Raw genomic sequence first — 20200 nt, 5'->3', positions numbered from 1 at the left:
GTGGATTCTTTTGCTAGAAAAGTACCTTCATAGGAGCTTTCTGTATTTCTGTGGTCTCAGAAGTGACTGATGACATCATCCATGTATTATTACAAAACCATTAATTGGCAAGAGTGGGGAGTATTTATTGCAGCATAGGTGTCTGTTTCACATAGCTTGATTATGTGGACAAAATTCACATTATCAAATAGTGCTTGTTAAGTAAGCATGCATTAGGCAGCATGATTGCAGTGACATCCATTTTTATCATTGTGTGATGTGCTGTAGTTCATTTAAGCATCATTGGAATTGTTAGGGAATTTTCTCTATTTCTGCGTTATATAAGTGGAGCATCATAAGAAGAAGAGCCTTATTCGGCATTTTTATAACAAGCTTATTCAATACTGACTTTACTGTCCTCTTGAGGCCTTCCTGTAAGCTGAAGATCGTTTTAATTTTTTTATAGGTCTCAGTAGTTTCAATTCAGGCCCACATTTGTCGCTATATTATTAATGGAGAATCTGTGTTATGGGCTGCAGGTGTAGTCAACCTGTGTTTCGTGTGTAGTCGGATATTCTTGCCTCTTGGCAGTGTTGAATGGAATTTCAATAGGTAGCACTGTTCTACACTGAGACTAGGGTGCTTCTACTGAGACTTGAGTGAAGCTAGGCTTGTATATAGTTAAACCTGGATGTAACGACCCTCCATATAACAAATTTCTCAATATTACGAAGTTTCTCAATTTCCTAATGCCACCCCCATTGAAGCCCTTGTATTGGTGAGCTCCATGTAACTAAGGTGTTGCGGCGGTTTACCATGATATAACAAACTCGATACGCTGACTATTTATTAGCTGAAGCTGATTTACTTAAAATGTGGCCAAATCACAGTGAAGTTTCATAGGATAAAGCAGAAGCTGACATCAGAGGAACCTCTACGATCTCAACGAGTAACCACAGTTGACGCAACGCGCCATGCTCCAGCACCATTGGCGCCTCTCCATTACTTTAGCTTTTGTAGCATCATAACACGTGGCACTACTGGACTTCCTGCTCAGAAGCAGTGAAAAACAATAGGACATAGCAAAAAAAGACATGGAGCAAGCAGTGCACGTCCATCGCGGCCACTCGGTTGTTCGCATGATTCCGGCACCGGTAGCTGTCACGCGGCGGGAATCGCGACAGCGGGGAACGTAAGGGACACGAGGCATAGTCTGTTTTCTAGGACAGCGGTGGCGAGCAGACCAAGGTTGGGAACATGAGAGAAGAGGCAGGTGCCTAGCTGGTCTAGCAATGGTGGCATGACTGCACACACTCTCCTCTAGCCTGGCTGTGGTTTCCTCCATCTCCCTCGCCTCTGCCACTCTTCCCTCCCCATTCGTATCTGTGTTATGCAAACCACAGCGGATTTAGTAATGGCTGCTGCTGCTGTCACGTTATCAGCAAAAACATTCTCAGGGTGATTTCAAGTACATAAATTTTTAATTTTGGTTTTCTGCATTATCCTTTTGGGTCTTAGTTTCACGTGAAAACTGTATGTAACGAAACGTGGATGTAACGAAAAATCATGGACTTTTTTCGGTTTTGGTATATCCAGGATTAACTATAAATACAGTACTGCTCGTAGACTTGTGCACTAGTGTGCAGGGGCTTGTAGCATTATTATGCTAGGAATGAAATTTCTGACAGTATGAGAAACGCAGTGCCAGCCTCTCATGTTCTTTTATTAGACCAAAGTTTCTTTAGGTGAAGTGCATATGCATTCCCTTTTAAGTTGTGCAGCTATAGCTACTCATGCAAATGTACAGGTATGAGTAGAAATTGGGAGGAAGTAGGTCACACAGAGAAAGGGGAGCACTGAGCATCAAGTGCACAGTGTAATGTGTAAACAACATCCGTGATTGTGCTCACTCCTGGAACTGTGGAAATTATTTGTCATCAGCTTTGAGTGATTGTTCAGTATGCCTTGAAAGATTTTTTTATATGCCATTATTTTTATGGCTGTTATTGTTGCATTATTTTAAACTGATTACTATTATTATTTTAATGTCTAGTTGTAAGAGGTTTTACTAGCTTGACTTTCCTACTCTCTTTTTCTTTGCCTTGCATCAATGATTTTAGGCATTCACCACAGACTTCCAAGTGCACTGGGGCCAGCACCCGCTGAGGCCGGAGTTTGTTGAAAGCACTTATTTCTTGTTCAAGGTAAGGTTCCGAGGCCTTTTAGGTTCCAGATGATCTATGCTTTGTGGTAATGAACTCATTGTTCCGTAAGCACTAAAGTCAAATTCGGAGCCTGTCTATGGGATCCTCAGAAGATCAGAAAGCCTGCATTGTCTGTTTCATAATAATTATTGGTGAGAAGCTTGCCCTGCAAAGTAGACAGATGGTATTATGGGCTCAGGTTCTTTTTATTGCACCTGTAGTGAAGAAAATTGGAAAAAAGTCATGCAGTTCAAACTCCCTTACAACCACTTAGCACAGGATGTGACTGCGTTGGTGCAGTTGGAACTGTCCTGTGCAAAGATTTACGTATCACTTTGTCCGTGTGACTACTTCATCAGTTGGCAGAGTAACAAGGCATCCCTTTGGTGGTGTAGTTACATAATTGATATTAAACCAGCACAGCAGCCAATAAATAATTCACTAGCTGTGTTGACCATGTCAGAGGCCTCTCTAGACACAGAAGTACTTGCTGTTGGACTAGTTGGTTCATCATAAAGTTGAATGGCGCAAGGGAACGAACACAGGAAGACACAGAGCTGTCTCTGTGTCTGTCTCTGTGTCTGTGTTCTGTCTCTGTGTTCTGTCTCTGTGTCTTCCTGTGTTCGTTCCATTGTGCCATTCAACTTTATGATCCCTAGACACATCATTGTTTCAATGATAGAGGCAGTAGATATCAGTTACACCCAGCTCTCATTAATTCAAACTCTTTGGGGTTTAAAGGAGACTATAGACACCTTACTTTAGTTTCATTTTTTCTTTTCTGTAAGACATTAGAATACATGAGTCACTACATGGTTTTCGCGTAGAACCGCTAAATAATGTGTAGTATAGTTAATTTCTTCTTTTAGGTCATGTAAGGCATGAAAACACTGTGATATAATCACTGATACGTAGTTTTAATTCACTACAACACTTGACAAATGATGTGCCAGTGGTTATACAGTAGAACCCCTCTATAGTAAAGTAGCTCATCCAGCAAAAATCTTTACTATAACAGGGTCTTTACTATATCAGTGGTTGGTGATGGCATGGCTCTGACTATGCTCTCTGGCTGTTTACTAAGCACGAAGTGTTAGTTTAAAACAGAAGCCCTCAGAAATACCTTAAATCCTGCTCCTATATTCTCTTGATGCGATAATTATTTATTTTCATTAATCACATCACGTTTTCGACTTGGTTTATGTCTTGTGAAAGTACTGCATTTTCACGAATACAACGCGGCTTTGAATATAATGGCAGTGCGATTACATGTGAAAACAAAATTTTGCATGATCACGGCGTCGTCTTCCATGGCCTCAGTGTCATTTAAGAGGCAGCAGTTAAGATATGCGCGTGATAGTCGAGCGCGGCAAAATCGCCTACGCAGTACCGCCGCACCTCCACTTCTTGCCGCTGCTTCCCCGTGCTTTGTGCTGCCGTGCTATGAACGCACGCCCTTTTCTTCCCTTTTCTATTCCTTACTGCACTTTTACTGGCTTTCCTTTCTCTGCGACCCGTGCCGCCTTCTTTCTATGTTCACAACCAGATTTACTTCTTCCGCGCGCGCTGCGCACTTTGCCTCGTCCTCAAGGTCTTTGACTAGCTGGCTTCACCTTGCGGCTTTCGAGCATGGTGGTAAAGCCATCTCAGAGCGCCGTTTTATCGTATTCGGTGTCTACAAGCTTCGCGATCGTAGACTTCGCGAGTGCCGCGATGTCATCATACCGCGGGAAGTACATCGTCACGGCAAGACGCTCTTTACTACAGCCGTTTCTTGAGAAAAAAAATCTTTGCTATAACCGAAAAAAAATGTACAGTCGTCTATGAAAGGCAAAATGGGACAGCAGCTTCACTTTACTATATCCGACTTTTTACTATAACCGAGTTTACTATAGCGGGGTTCTACTGTATTGCAGTTTTTTTACACCTTGCATGTCTCATCCATTGTTTGGTTGTTGAAACCAAAACAACACCAAGAAGAAATTCAATTCAAAATTGTTTAGTGGTCGTACAGGAATACCACAGGGTGATCCACGTATACTAATGCTTTATTTGAAAGAAAACACACAAGCAAAAATTTCGTGTTTATACTTCTTTAAGATTTCAGATGCGGGAGGGACAGCATGAAAGTTTGAATCATCAAAAATTTTATTATGTTTGTGCTTGAGCCTAAGTTATTCATTACTTTTGGGCACTTATGCATAGCAAGTGCATTTCTGATATGTTTTTATACATGAGCCCAATTAGAGTAGAATCATGTTTATAGGATGGGGAAAGAATTATAAGCCAGCAGCATTGGTTGATTGTGTATGCCGCAGGTCACATTTATCATGAGACAGAATTGGCAGTTTTTTTTAAGTGGTGTTAAACGATCGAGAATCACCATTCTCATCCATTTTGTTCACCTGATGTGGCTGCACCGATTTCATTGGTCTAGATTATGTCCAATGAAAATCTCAATATAGTAAGCTTTACAGAACAGAACACTAGAGGTCCTGGTGCTCCTCATCTTTGCTAGGTCTTGCTGATGGACATTAGCAAGAAAAGGCACCCATTTCTGTTCACTCTCAGACTGTACTTATCAAAAGTGTTTTGTGGAGCAAAATTGAAACTTATTGCCAATCATTAACAGTGCCAAATGTCTAGCCTGCTTGCCTCTAACTTTCAGCAGCTCATGGGTAGATCACAAGGCGCCCGTGTACTGTGCGATGTCAGTGCACATTTAAGAACCCCAGGTGGTCAAAATTAATCCAGAGCGCTCCACTTTGGCCTACCTCATAGCCCATGTCACTCTGGGACGTTAAACCCTATGTACCATACCATACCATTGTTTTCCCCATAAGAATGCCATAGGAATGAACAAAAATTATAACTGCCCAAAAATTCATTCAAATAAGTTGTTTTGAGATGCACTGTAAACATAATGGGCCAACCAAATTTTAAAAACTTGTTTGATTTTAATGGAGTTTGAATTAACATGACCTAATTGTACTTGGGTATTAACGGTAGTGCGAGTGCATATGAAAGGGGCAGTGAGGACAACTCCACCAAATTATTGTCCTCTGTGAAAATTGATGCTCTGGCTCTTTCTGGATATGTTACCATTTGTCCAGCAGCAAAAGACCCATATATGGCTTAGGAAATTGAGTTTAAAAGTTTTCCTGCCACTCGATTCAAACTCATGACGTCTACACCGAGAAAAACTGGTTGCCGCCGTTTCAAAGTCAATGGCAGCGTGTAGCATAGCCTTCAGGATCCGCACAGAAAAATTCGATGTCAGAGCACGCAGTTTATTTGGGAAATCAGCCAGTCATTGCGGCACCTTTTTATTTGTTTATCTAAAATACTGTTAGCCCTCTCGGGCTGTTAGAAGGTCGGAATCGGATAAATGAAACAGGAACACAAAGGAAAAATTCCCAAGGTACACAGCATACAGGCTGGGATGCAATAGAATAAACGATCTGAGGATTAACAAAAAATAAAGATCAGTAGATTGCAACATATGCTCAGACAGCAGCTTAGACAACATATGCTTCCAACTTCTTTACAATTTTTTTTTTTGGTTGGGGGGGGGGGTTTCTATAACAGTTTTGTTGTGGGGTCCGTTTCTTGGTATTGTCTAACTTGTAAAGCTCTTTTTTTGGCGAGAGTTGTCTCTTTGCTGTCAAAATGTTTAGTCTATTGATAAAGGACAACTCCAATATATCCTCACTGTTCTTTCAGTGCTGCTTGAGTTGGCATTGTCATCTCACCTGCCACCATCATATGTTATGAGTCACACCTGGATCTGTTCATTAGCAGTTACCAAACCTTGCTGTTCTTGAAAGTAGGATAGTTTGGGGTTGAAAGTCAATTTTATGCCTCTCACATATCATGTGTTGCTGCTGACCTTCATTCTTTTTTATTTCAAGATGAGCATAGTGAAATTACAGGCTTCATATAGGATGGTCTCTAACAGCATAAAACGTGATATAGTGCACCCTGCATTAAATTCGTCACAAAATATATTTACCGCATATGCCATATATTTGCGGCTAAAAGACTCTGCCTTTGCATTAATGAGCTTGCAGTTCATAACTAAGCTATCCTTTTTAATAGCACATAGAGTTTATTACTCTTGGGAGAATTCTATATTGTAGGCAAGATACTATCACTTCCAGTATGAGCGGCACCGCACAGTATGAGGTAGGAACTTGGTTCTCAAATGCAATGTGAGTCCAATGGTGCACGGAAGTTACGAATTTTGCCGTTGATGCAAATAACAAAGTACACTGAATGCTTGTGCAAGTTGGGTGCTCTGTATGAAGGCTTATTGATTTTCTATTAAGTAGGAGTGCCGTTGGTTCCCTCCGGATATGTTGCTGGTCATGTTGAGCTCAGTAGTGTACAGCTGGGGGTAAACCTCCGGAACAACTCATCAGACAAAGAGTGGCGGAAAAAACAGCACCGCAAGCGCATTATGTATTGCATTCACTTTTATGCTGTCCCTCCCCGCCCGCCTTATTTTTGCAGGCAACAGGGGATCCCTACTACCTTGAGGCAGGCCGCAGGGTGGTGGAATCACTGCAGAAGCATGCTAGGGTGCCGTGCGGATTCGCTGCTGTCAAGGATGTTCGCACTGGAACACATGAAGACAGGTGTGGGAAAGGTTCATGGTGTAGCGTCACATAGTCTTCTCACTGTGCGGGTTCAGTCACACCTGTTCCACGTAATTCATAGCAGCATAGTTTTGTAGCTGGCCCGGATGACTGCTAGTAGGATATATGTACAACTCTGGCTGATGGCACGAAACAGCCAAGTGGTTTTGATGCTGTTGTCTGCCTATCATGCTATCAGGCTTATTTATTATAAATTGTAATTGTAAACTTACGATTTCCTTTTTTCTTTTGCATAGCTTTGAGTGCAGTTGTAGATTCCACTTTTTAAAACTTAGCACGCTAGCGTCAGTACCTGGTGTAGGTCCTCTTGTTTTTAAAAAAATCAAGCTCACTCTGGCATATTGTTTTCTTGGCGTACCAGAGACGGTGTGCAGAATGTTTAATGAATTTCATTATGCACATGCTGCTTTGGCTCTATGTTTTGATTTTACACAGCATTGCGACATCAAAACAGTGGGTGCAATACTGTTTTGTAGCTAAACAGCATTGGCGTTAATCAGAACCAGAAGTTGGCGAGTTGGTTAATGTTCATGATGAATAGTAGCGTAAAGTAAACATGAAGGACGGACAGGAACACATGGACAGGCGCTCCTGTGTTTCTTGCGACAGCCATTCTTTTTAGACACTGAGATCAGGTAGGCAGGAAAATCATGGAGGCATACTGTATACGCTACAGTCAAAATCTATGCACCGGCCAGCCTTCAGTGGCCATGGCCAATTGTGAATTTGACTTCCTAGCCTCGGCCTTTCAATGTCAAAGACAAAGATATCTTTGTTTAGCTCTTTAGTTAAATCATCCTCCTTCATGCGATGAGTGACACATGCTACTTTGCGATGCATTTTACCCCTTGGTAGCTTTGAAAGCACCATGGGCCAGCTTGCTTCTGGAAGCTACTGGAGGCCACCAGCCTGACTGGCTTGCCTGCTTGCCTTCATGCAGGATGGACTCATTTGTGCTAGCAGAGACTCTCAAGTACCTGTACCTGTTGTTTGCCTTCCCGGAGGATCTGCCCCTTGACCTTGACCACTTTGTGTTCACCACCGAGGCCCACCTTCTTCCACTCAGTTTGGCACGGATCAACCGTACTCACTTTGACATGGTGAGTCGGGCATTGCTACTTGCATACTTTAGCAATTTTAAAGAGCTAAGGTAGCGAAGTTTTTAATACATTCTGTTTTACACTATATATTTACAGGCTGTCGTAACATGGTTGCGCATGCTTAAAAGGATGCTGAAGCGGATTGTTCTTGTGACCTATTTATGAGTCACACCTCAGTAGCCTTCAACAGCGGTCACACTCAGCCAAACATGTTGCACATGCTATCTGACAAGTTATTTGAGAACTACCCTTTAAGCCCTCCATCCATTGAGTGCTACTGGTGCAAACACAGGTGGTATTCAGATGTGCATTGCATACCCTCAATTACTGCAGCTGCTGAGTAGACACAGACCATTGCCTAAATGCTTTCTTTATTATTGCACACTTACATATCCTGCTCTCATTTGCCTTTGCCTAGTGCTTTTTGATTACAGAAGGGACCGTGCCAAATCTGCGTTCATTTACTTTGAGTCTTTTACAGGTCTTTCATTGATAGTTTATTTTCCTCTCTTTTATTTTTCTTACGCACTTTGCCTCTTTTTGGAGTGTTTTCTATGTTTTTCTTTAATGCAAGAGCATTAGCATACCTGCCAACCTTCCCGATTCACCTGGGAGACTCCCGATTTTTTGCTGAACTTTCCGATTGTACGACCACGTCCCTATATTTTCCAAAAAGCTGTTTCTGCCCACACAAGAATGGTTTTTGTGAAACCGGTGCCGCAGTATCAGCAGCCACAGCTTAATCGCCAGCATCACCATCAGAGGTCACACTAGCACCATCAGCATCATCGGCTAAGCAGCCGATCAAAACCAAATCAAACCAACCCAAAATAGCTGTAACTGGTTGCATTTCATGCTTACTGTCGCTGCTGCTTTTATGTATGTTTAGGGTTAGCTAGGCCATCTGTGTGCAGCGCACAGTAAATTCTCGTGTGCTTGATGTCGGGGCGCTATCAAAGCCCAAGAAAAGATACCGTATTTACTCGCATAATTTGCACACTCCCCAACTTTTTACCCGGATCAAAAAAAAACTTTCATATTTTGCACACTGTGCTGTGACAGACCACCAACATGTATGCGAGTGCGCGCAAGGCAGGTTTGGGAAGATTGTCGCAGCCGCGTCGCCGTGTGCGGTTGCGGAAGGTGCGAATGGCAAGGAAGGGCATGAATTATGCGCCGTTTACCCGGCTCGCTCGTGCTGGCAGTCGCTTTCTCAGACAATCAGTTGCACGCGCACCCGAATCTGAAACTGCCGAACCGTTTGCTGTTTAGTTTGCCACTAGTGAGCCGGGCCGCATGCGAGGCTCCATTTTATCACGCCCATTTTCTTTGCCTCCCACTGCTGGCTTCTAGATTGTATTGTTGCACGTTTATTGCTTTCAGCTGCGCACACGTCGCTTTGCCATCCCACGGGAAGCTGCATAATGTGAGGCGGGAGGGGGTATGCACATTATATTTAGAGTCAACTTTTTTTTTTTGGCCAGGGAGGGATGCGAGATGGGGAGCCCAGTCTATGTATAGGCGGCAATATACAGTATATATTGTGCATTATCACCTTTGTATCATTTTTTAGCACATGTTCAGGAAATTAAGCCTCAATTTAAAAAAGAAAGTGTGCAAATTATACGAGTAAATAAGGCATTGGCCGAAATTTTTGCAATCATATACTTTTGATTATGACATCAAGAAAAGGTGAACATCCCGATAGGTTGGCAGGTATGCATTAGTACCCCCATGTTGGAAAAAATTGTCCAATGTTGGCATTGGCGACTGTTTGGAGTCTTGCAGCTGGAGCGGCCAGAGAACAAAGATGTAAAGTGGTGCCTGGCCTATAGGTCATATGACCTTGTGACATCATCACAACTTGTCTACCATAGCAGGTAACGACATGCCCACTGGATTGTGAGCATACTGCCCACTGTGGCTGATGGCAGTTAAATGAATGATTGATCTCAAGAGGTTGCTAGGGAAGAGCAACCTGGGTCTCACAAGCTCCACGTGTGGCTGTGTTTGAAAGAGCCACTTGCTCGGGCAGTGGCACACAGCTTAACCGCTGCATTACACCTGCAGTCTATGAATGTAGAGAATTCTGCATATATATGGGCATTAATGCTATTGCGTCATACCCTTAAGGCAGAGCATAAGTGTCTCTTCCAGATCTTTTTTTAACTCCCTTATAACAGTGGCTGTTTCCTGTTCTGCACTGTTGTAATGTTCAAAGCTTATATCTTCCCTTCTAGGTTCTTTTAGACAACAACTGAAGCTAGCATGAGCACACAGATTTCAAATCTGCTCATGAGTTGGTTGGTAGACGTTCGATTAAATGTGCCCCTAGGTTTGGCTTTGGTATGAGAGAGCCTTAAACACATTGCAGGAAGTTTTTCTCCAACACAATGCAGTATCTCTCCCTCTTTCCATATTTCCCCTTGGCAACTGGGATTACAGATGCAATCCCCAAGAATGATGTTCTACGCTCCAGAGGAGGAATTCTCACACAGCTGCCCCAACACACACTTCCTGTTCCCCAAGAGCAACTACGCCCACAGTGTGCGGCAGCCACTCAAGAACCTGGTCGAGGGTGCCTGCCCAACAGTGGCCTCCAGGTACTTCCAGCCGGCAGCTGCTGTGGGTCCCTGCCGCGAAAACGACACGCGCTGCTACCTGCATGAGTAGCTCTCCAATAAAGCCCTGCTGCCTGCTTGCTTCTTTTGCCAATGGTTCTCTTATTTATTGTTATAAAAGTAATAGATCTGTCATGAACCCAAGGAGCTGCATTAAAAAAAAAAAAAGACAGAGAAGAAGGCAGTGCAGTCTAGGGCTTCTGATTCATGTAATTACCCAGTATTGTTCAACATGCACTGAACATCCAGTGCATTGGTGTTTTTTTTTTTTTTTTCACTGCACCTGTGTGGTGATCTGGGCACCGCAGCTGCAGCTGTAACACCAGTACCATTTGGGATGGCCATAACTACCTGTCCTTTAGGGGGGTTTCTTGCTGACAGCAAAGCATGTGAAAGGTTCGAAGTGCTACTGGGTTAGTTCACTCTGAGTCAAAGGAAGCGTTTGGACTGGCACACCCTCATTGGTCTGCATAATTTGCAGCTGTACGCTTGTGTGGTTTTGCATACGGTGTTTCAAGCTGGTGGCAGTACTGCTGGTGTGCACTTAGACGCGTACTTAGCACAAACTGCTCAGCAGTGTGCTTGCCAACTTTGTGCATGGTCACACTGAATGATAGTTTTTGCTGTTTTCTTGCTTGCACTCACGCTTTGATCTGGTTCTTCGCATTGATGCATGCAAACCATGTAACCATACTCCGTAATAATTTGCACTTGCACACACATTTTTAATGATGTCTATGTGCAACAGAAGTGACGATGATGGCACGCATAGCTAAAGCTTCAACTCTTTTTGCATTTCTTTTCCCTGGACATCTCTTTTAGTCTAAACCAGTGGGATACAGGTGCTGCTGTGTGAAAGAACTTGTGGCCATTGCAGTGTATCATGCGGCCAATTATTTTGTAACCGAGAGCTGCATCACAGAAAAACCTGGGTGCTGTTCTGTGGCTACACATGTAGGATCATGCAACAGTTGTATATACCGCATTTACTCGTGTAATTTGTGCACTTTTTTTTCCAAAAACTAAGGCTTCAAAATGGGGGTTCACAAATTACTCGGAGATTTCACCAACACGTCCTAAAAAACTCTAAAAGGTCATAACATGCGATGTGTACGGTAAATTTCCGTGTATAAATTGACCCTGCAACTCCCGCCCCTTGCTTGCCAAAGGAAAGTTGACTCCAAATATAAATCGACACAAAACACCTCCCCTCCCACTACTCCCGCCCTGCACCAGGCCCACGTTATGTATAGTTCCCCGCGTGATTGCATGACAGCACATGCGCAGCTCAAAGCAATAAGCACAGAACAGTACAATCGCAAAGCCAACAGTCAGAGGCAAATGGAGATACAGGGCGATAAAACGGCGCTTTGCATGCGGCCCCACTGAGTGGCAGCAAACAGAGCAGCCAATGGTTTGGTAGTTTAGGATTCTGGTGCGATACAGAGCGTACCAGTGCTGGCGAGCCGGTTAAGAGGCGTGCAGTTGACTTTTCTTTACAGGAACAAATTTACAAATAGATTACTTTATTTTTAACACCACTCACTCACCTTTCGCAGACGCGCATGGCTACACGGCCACGCCGATCTTCCAAAGCCTGCCCTGCATGCACCCGCGTGCATTCTGGTGTGCTTGGCAGTGCAAAATATGCGAGTAAAAGTTTTTAAAACTTTTTTTTTATAAATCTGGGCAATACATTAGGGATGTGCAAGTTACGCGGGTAAATGTGGTATTCAGGGGTTCCCTTTCAGCATGTTAATGCAAGAGGGATTGTCTTGAACACAATCTTTTTTTTTGTGTGGAATACCATATTTACCCACTTATGAACCCACCCCCACTTTTGTCATTGAGAATTCTTTTTTTTTTTTTTTTACGCGCTTAGCGTGTTTCTCAGTTTCACGCCGTCTGCAGCGCAGACCTTGGCAGCGCACCAAGATGCCCGATAACATCGTGGCGTGTTTTATCTTTTGACGAGAGTTCTTGCAGGGATGGCACGCTCGGCGAACTAGGAATAGCGCCAAGACCCTGCGCCCTTAACAGGAGCACCGGCCTTGGTGGCTTGCTTGGCATGCAAATTCCTTACCTGGCTATGCCAGTTTATGCTTAGAAAGCTGGCGAGCACTTGAGCATGGGAGAATAGCAGTTTAAACCAGAACACTATAAAACATCCTGTATACTGAAATGCTTTGGAGGAAGCAGGACCTTCAGACCCCCAGGTGATTGGGCAAGCTCAATATTGGGAGCAAAAATGCCTGGCCCCTCTCGCACTACAGTTAACGCTAAACATTCCCATTACACACTCATAACTGTCCTGTGAGTTATTTTAACCTCGCGTAAAAAGCCTTCGGGGCTGGTGTTCAGTGTGTTTGCTTTATCCTGCCGCGATTGGCAGGCACCGTCAACTGTCGCAAGATCATCAGACGGTGCTGTTGTACAGCAAACACCTTTTAAAGTGAATGATGCTAAGCACTGGCGACACGAATGCATGCTTTTTTTGGTGGATGGATGGGTGGACGGACGGACGGACGGATGAACAAACGAACGAACGAACAAGTGGGTAGGCGGGCGAGCAGGTGGGCCGCAAAAAAAACCTTTCGAAGCTTTTTTTCCCCATGGGATGAAGCCTCCCCTTAAGTTTATGATGTTTCTGGGAAAAAAAAAAATGGGTTCATTACGCGAGTTAATATGCTATATCCTTTGTTTGCTGCCAAAGTGCAGAAAATGACATCCATTGGCTGTAAACCCATTTGTCAAACTCTGAAAAAATTATTATGGCTATTACACTTGATATACTGAATGGTCGGCTCATGCCGTTCACCTAGTGATTTCCAGTTTTAATTTCTAGTTAATTTTTAGTTTTTATTTGTTTGTTTTTGTTTTGCTTTTATTCAAGCATGAGTGGTTTAGCTGAGACATATATGTTGCCGTAAAACATGTGCAAAGGTGGTGTAATTTTCAGTCCCCTGATAGGGTGAGCATAGCTTGCGGAAGAATTCAACTTGCACATGTTATTTGATTTTAATGCCATAGCATTAAGGGCCCCATGTCGCAGAAAAGCTGGCTTCAGCAGCGGCGTGAGTGAAAAATTCCTAGAGAAGCAACCTAGGTGGGCCACCTGGGTCATGTGACCTTGTGACGTCATCACACCCTGACCATAGGATTGTGAGCAATCTGCCCACCGTGGCAGGTGGCTGTTGAATTAATTTTTATTCGCGAGAGGTTGCTCAGGAAGAGCAACTTGGTTCTCACAAGCACCACCGGTGGCAGTGCCTGCCATTGCAGGGCAGGGGTGCATCGCTTAACCGCTGTGCCAGGAGTGGTACGAGTACTACCAACAATCTATGAATGTAAATTAGAGAATGACCAATTCCACATATATTGGCATTAACCCATTCACAATCGCGTCGTATCCTTAAGGTGGAGCTTAAGTGTCCCCTCCATTTTTTTAATAAACCTAAACTATGCCGTAGCACAAGTCTAAATTGTGTAATAGCTTCTTGAAAGCCTTGCCTTTTTCACATGTCTTTAATGCAGAAAAGCACAGGACTGTATGATATTCTTTGATTCAAACATCATAAAAACAGTAAGACATGGGAAATCAAGGGGACAAGACTGGCATGAAAATTCACTATCAATTTGGCTTTTGCAAGTGTCTAGAATAATTGAACCCAGTAAAACCCAATAAAACGCAGTAGTAAAACTGAACCCAGTAAAATTGAACTTTAAAAAGGATAATTTGCATTGGCTCGTGATGTTTTCATACCTGTACCAATCAAGAATAAGCATCCTTTAAATTTACATTTTATTGTGACCTTGAAAACATCTCATGCGTGAGTATTGCAGTTACAGTGGTTGTCTGTATTGATACAACATGTTGAATTCCATTATGTGTGGTATGGTATTAAGCATTTATGTCTTTAAATTTTAATAAAACCACCCAGATAAAGTGCCAGCTGACAATGCCACTCAGAATGCATTAGTTTTGATATAACCTAAGAGCTGAGGAACAAAAATGGATGTAGGATAATTGAAAAAGATGGTTGAAAACACATTGCAGTGAACATTCTTTGATTTGAGAGCATGCTTTACGTCACCCTCACATTCACTATTATGAAATATAGTGCAATGCCGTGGACCAGTAAGTATTTACAAGATAGCTTGTAGGCTGACTCATAAACTTGTGGCAGTAACTGCACTACACATGTTAACTTGCTCAGAAGGCCTTTGCGAAATGTAGGCATAAGGATGTCACAAAAAGTATAATTTGTTTCACTGAAAGAGGCACGCAAGTGGATTTTTATTATAGCTGTATGCTGTAGAATAAGTCATACCAGGCTTTATTTGACCACTTGGCTTTGTCCCTGGGCTTTCACATTTATAAAACACAGGAATAGAGCAAACCACTAATGCTACAGTTGGTTTTTGCATGATCTATTGAGCATGATGTAATAATAAAGCTCATGTGATTTTGATCATTTTGGCTTGAATGAGCTGGCTTTGTTACAAGCCCATGTCAATTACTCTGCCCATATGACCAAGCCAGGTCAAATCAACTGTTCCTGTGACAATAAATATTGCCGGAAAAACTCTCCTATTGGTGCTTTTATGACAGTGTCATGGGTAATATCATCACTCACATAAAAGTGCAGGGAATGCAAACCTCCTCACTGATGATGCTTTGAAAAAATTCATGTAAATGCACATTAAATGCAATGAACATGGTCTAGGGACAGTGAATTCCTCTTTCAAGCAGCAAATTGATGATCAGTAAACTCATACTCGGTGCTTTCTGAGGACACCAAAATTCGTTGAAGTCCTCTTACTTATAAGGACACAAAATTGAAAGCATTACAAGGAAATGCTTTTTGTGCGCACAGTTTTGAGGCTGTGTAAGAGTTTCAGTTCATTTTGTTTTCTTAAAATCTGTCTGAGTGTTTAATGATTAACTGAGTTGAAAATTTACTTTTTTCTGAAGTGCACATTTCTATTAAGGAGGCTGTGTGTGTCTTTTGCTGGGTGCAAATCGGTGTCATTGCTTATAATAAGTTTGAGCCTACATGTTCACAGTTCACGGCCATTGAACTGGCCCTTGTAATTGAGTAACCATTGAAATGTGTGCATTCTTTCGTTTTCTTTTTCATTATCAAGTACCAGGAGGCTCCATGCATCACAGTTTGAAGCCAGCAAGAAAGAACACCTGAACATGGTGAAGAAGATGGGTGTGTTTGTGACGCTTATGTCTGACGGCCGCATCCAGCTGATCCACAATGCTGCACAGGTAGCAAAACTTATTGCATTTTTTCAGTGCACCTCCGGATCACTAAAGTAGGCTTTTCTAGTATTTGTAGACCAGCACTATTCTATTAAAGTCAATATAAAGCTTTGTACAGAGCTTCCTGATCATGTTCTGCTGAGTTGTGCTATGAGCTAATCTAGACGGCTTTCATTTTGTAGTGTAGTAGCTGAGCATGGCTGTCCTTAATATGGCTTGTCCTTCACGTCTAAATCCTGTTCCTGAACTGCACTGCCGATCAGTGCACTGTACTTATATGAACAACCTGATCTCCATAAATGTCCCATGAGCATTGGTAATCATCAATGAGTGCAGTATTCGTTATACGCTAACTGAATTGCACATCTTCACTTCACACACACATCAATGTCAGGCACCTAATGTACCACCTGTCATACAGCAGCAAAAAGTACTGAGTATTGACAAAAAGGTTCAAACTCTGCTGCCAGCATTCACTTGTGGAATCTTGGATTAACATTTTAAAACAGAAGACATTACTTTTTGGGTGACCTTCATATATCCCATTTTGTCAGACTGCTACACAGGTGTCACATAGCAGCAGATTTACTATATATTAGAGGAGAGGTTTAAACTGTACTGCTGTACTGCTGACGTTCATCCGTGTCATCTTGGCCCAACCAATTAACAAAATAAAACACAGCACATTACTTTTGGTACGGCTCTTATATATAAAGTGTGAGTCGCCACAGCTTGGTCAAAGGATGTAGTGAGACAAGAACCAGGGATGGGTTTATAGGCAACTTTGAGAGGAGGCAACTAGGAGGGGCAGTCCTGTCTGCACTAATGTATTTCTAGAACGAACTTTGTTGAAAAAAATGGAGGCCAATGTAGTCTTTCTGTGCAAAAATTCTCCAGCTCTCTTGTCGTCATCTTTATGCGCTGCTTCAACTGAGCGGAAAAAAGAAAAAAGAAGGCAGAACACCACACACAGTTGAAACCAACTACATATCATTTGCAACTTTGTTGCACTAGTCTGAGTATTTTTATACTGTCCCCCTTTAAGTAACCAAGATTAAGCATAAAATTCTTTAATTGCTCACTTAGAGCTCTAGAATAATTTGAAGAGTTGCAGATCAGCTTGGTATTAGCCAGTTGAGTTGTTTACAACATAATAGCTGTGCTTTGCTCTGTGCTGGCACCTGGTTGCAACCGGGTGATGATGACAAAGACTGCATAAGCAGGGTGCTGCAAGCATGGTACACAAGTATAAATCAATCTTCTTCTTACCAGGCTGCTAGGCATTACAACCTTCTTGTAACCTTCTCCCTTGCCAACTATAACAGCTGAGGTCTAGTTTGGCAGGTTGGCCAGCTGTGCTGTCCTTAATACAGCCAGGGCTGTTTGTTTTGGGTCTGAAATTTGGTGCGGGATCATGAACACTGACTGTGGAAACAGACTGAAACAGACTGTGCGACTCTGCGAGCAGACAGATTTGGCTTGCTGATGGAAGTGCTGCACTGGTTTGATGAAATGTGCTTGTTTTCTACTGTCGTATGTATTTTGGAACAAAATGTTAAGTTAGAGAATATTGTTGTTGGTAGCAAGGGAAAGAACAGGACAACAAGATGACACAATGAAATATGTTTTAATAGCTGCAGGACTAGAATGAGTGCTCCATCCTACACCACAGCCCACTTAGCTGTTGTCTTCTTTGTAGCATTACCCGGGGCTACCGAGCAATCGTCCCGATTGATTTCTTGGAATTTGAGGGGTGTTGTGACAGTGCGGACAGGCTGGAAGGATTGAAGAGATTTAAATGCATGCCACTACAATGAATGAGATGACCTCATGAATGCATGCCCCAGAGCTTTAGGTCCAGCGGTCGCCAAAGCCGAAGGCCAAGGCTCACAGATGTGCTGGGCGGCTTCAGGCTTCAGTGAGGTCATAAGGGGCTGGTCCAATCGGGTCTCCTTCTCGGAGTCGTGTGTTGTGGGTTGGGCCAGGGATGTGGTGGAAGATGGCGGCTGGTCTGTTCAGCTCAGATTGGGCTGGAAACGAGCCATGTGGCTGTATCCAGGTGCCCTCAGCTAATGATGCAAGGTGGCCAAAAGCGTCAAAATGCTCCAGAGCCAGGATGAGGAGACCATCCGCACTGCCACGAAATGTGCGGTGGCAAGGGAAAGAACAGAACGTCATGATGACACGATAAAATGTGGTTTAATGGCTGCTGGTCTAGCACTAGCTTTCTGTCCCACGTTACAGCCCGCTTCGTCACTGTCTTCTTTGTTGCAGTAGTATTATAAAAAACAACTTCAGTACAACTTTGGTTGAAAAATTGCGGCAACTTTGCTAAGGCAGGCCCAATGGCAGGGATTGTCAAGGTGACATCAATCTCCTACTGATGCTGTGTGAGCAGGGATGGCTGAAAACACTTGGAGTGACATAGTCATAATTGCTTGAGTTCTACTATATTTAAAGATAATTGTAAGTTATAGTGCTCATGCAAAGCACATCCTGTGCAGATTTACTGCATAGGAAGATGATTATTGCTTATTGCTTTGTTCTAAAATTAATGTAGGCTACGTCTATCCAGAAACACAGGTCAATTTTTGTAATTTTTTCTTAATTCTTACTTCATTTCCTTGCTTCAGCTTCAGCATAACATATAGACACGTGTTGACTTTTATGGAAAGTTACAGAACAGGCATTATGAAACTAGCGTGATGTGTATTGTGACATAAAGCAAAGAGATTGTGAAGGAATGGTGTTGCTTGTGGTGGGTAGTAATTGTATACAATTTTAAAAATATGACTGATGCTTTTGAGATTGTTTTCATAGCCACCTATTTGTTTTATCAAGTTTTACTTTTGTCAAGGTGTTTGTCAGAGCTACTACCTCTGTGCATCCTGGAGAGCCAGTTGACAGAGTCTCTCAACATAATAGATGTTTTTCTGGCTCTACAATCACAGGCTGAGAGTCCAGAGGATGCCCAAGAGGGCCTGCTGTTCATGCAAGAAATGATTGAGCTCGCAAAGCAGCAGAACCAGCAAGGTAGGAATCCAGTGCAGATCACGTCATTTCTTCATAACTATACAGTACAGTAGAACTTCGATGATACGATCATGGTTGATAGGAATTTCGAGATGTTACGAATTTCTAAAATTCTCTGGCGAGAGTGCAATGTGTACACTGTGCAGAATTTCTGATGATACAAATGCGCGAGCCGCAGTTGCGCTCTTGAGCACTTAGGGCTGCCCGCACATCGCTAACACCGCGGCCACCAGTCCAATGGTACGCACCTCAAGCGGTGAGCGATGGCACGCAGTCCATACATCGCGGATTTAGCAGTCACCAGTCGCACAGTACACTTTGCAAGTAGAAAGCAGTGGCCGCACAGCTGTGAATAAATCCTGTCGGCTGTAAACAGATCTGCATGAATGCATTTTTCATGCCTTTGTGTGCAGATTTTGCCCGTTTTGGATTATGCTGATATTTTTTGCGACCCCGTGAGGTTCATATTATTGTGATTCTACTGTATCTGTAATTTCTTTCTACACTGTTTTTAATTGACTAATTTCTCATTGCTTGGTGCCTCTCTTCTCATCTTTTTTTTTCTTTCTTGAAATCTGTGTTTAACTCTAATAACCATACTTTTTTTAATGGCTTGAATGATCAGAATTAGTAGATGGCATGAGCTGTGGTCTTTTTATGTCACTATGCACTTTATGTTTAGAAACTGGTGGCTTTTTTTTTTCCAATGGCACTCAGAAATATTTGTGAAAGCTCTTTAGCAGCACTTTAGAGGAAAACACTAGGTAAGCACATTTCTTCTGGGTTATACAATAAAGGTCACAATAACAATAAGGATACAAATCATACCACTCAAAAAACTTGCTCTTGGACTAGTTTTTATGCTGAAGCACTGACAACATTGTTCTTTCATGTGTGTGTCTTTCTTCCATTAGTGTCCTTAATGGCTTTCAATAGGGTTGCTTAGAATAACGAGCTACAGAAAATGCTCACTGTTGCAATCCTGTTTTTTTCAAAGTTTGTCATGGTCCCACCTTTATTGTATGCATTTTGTTTCTGGTTATTTTAAATGCTTGATATCAGGCCCAGTTTGTAATCGGTAAACTGGTGCTATTCCATAGCTAGCACTGCACAGAGCATCACAAGCACTGATGTTGATTCTTTATTTATTTATTTTTTACAGTCTAACTTATTCAAGGTGATGGTTTTTGTTTTGTGGGGTTTAGCGTCCCAAAGCGACTCAGGCTACGAGCGACACCGTAGTGGGGGGCTTCGGATAATTTAACCACCTGGGGTTCTTTAAAACGTGCACTGACATCGCACAGTACACGGACCTCTAGCATTTCACCTCACA

The 20200-nt window shown here is 42.7% G+C and overlaps 1 protein-coding gene across 1 annotated transcript in view; it reads left to right on the top strand.

Annotated features, from left to right (window-relative positions):
- Edem2 (ER degradation enhancer, mannosidase alpha-like 2) overlaps positions 1–20200 on the top strand; it is a 65383-nt gene that overhangs the window by 26558 nt on the left and 18625 nt on the right. The window contains exons 12-17 of the mRNA XM_077649330.1: positions 2100–2183; positions 6696–6820; positions 7782–7941; positions 10387–10544; positions 15711–15840; positions 18786–18867. Coding sequence (XP_077505456.1) covers positions 2100–2183; positions 6696–6820; positions 7782–7941; positions 10387–10544; positions 15711–15840; positions 18786–18867 — 739 coding nt within the window. The remainder of the gene's footprint in view (positions 1–2099; positions 2184–6695; positions 6821–7781; positions 7942–10386; positions 10545–15710; positions 15841–18785; positions 18868–20200) is intronic.

The sequence above is a fragment of the Amblyomma americanum genome, chromosome 1 (genome assembly GCF_052857255.1).
Source record: "Amblyomma americanum isolate KBUSLIRL-KWMA chromosome 1, ASM5285725v1, whole genome shotgun sequence".
Taxonomy (NCBI): Eukaryota; Metazoa; Arthropoda; class Arachnida; order Ixodida; family Ixodidae; genus Amblyomma; species Amblyomma americanum.
The sequence above is the reverse complement of the archived record's forward strand: the minus strand, read 5'-3'. Positions and strand labels throughout refer to the sequence as shown.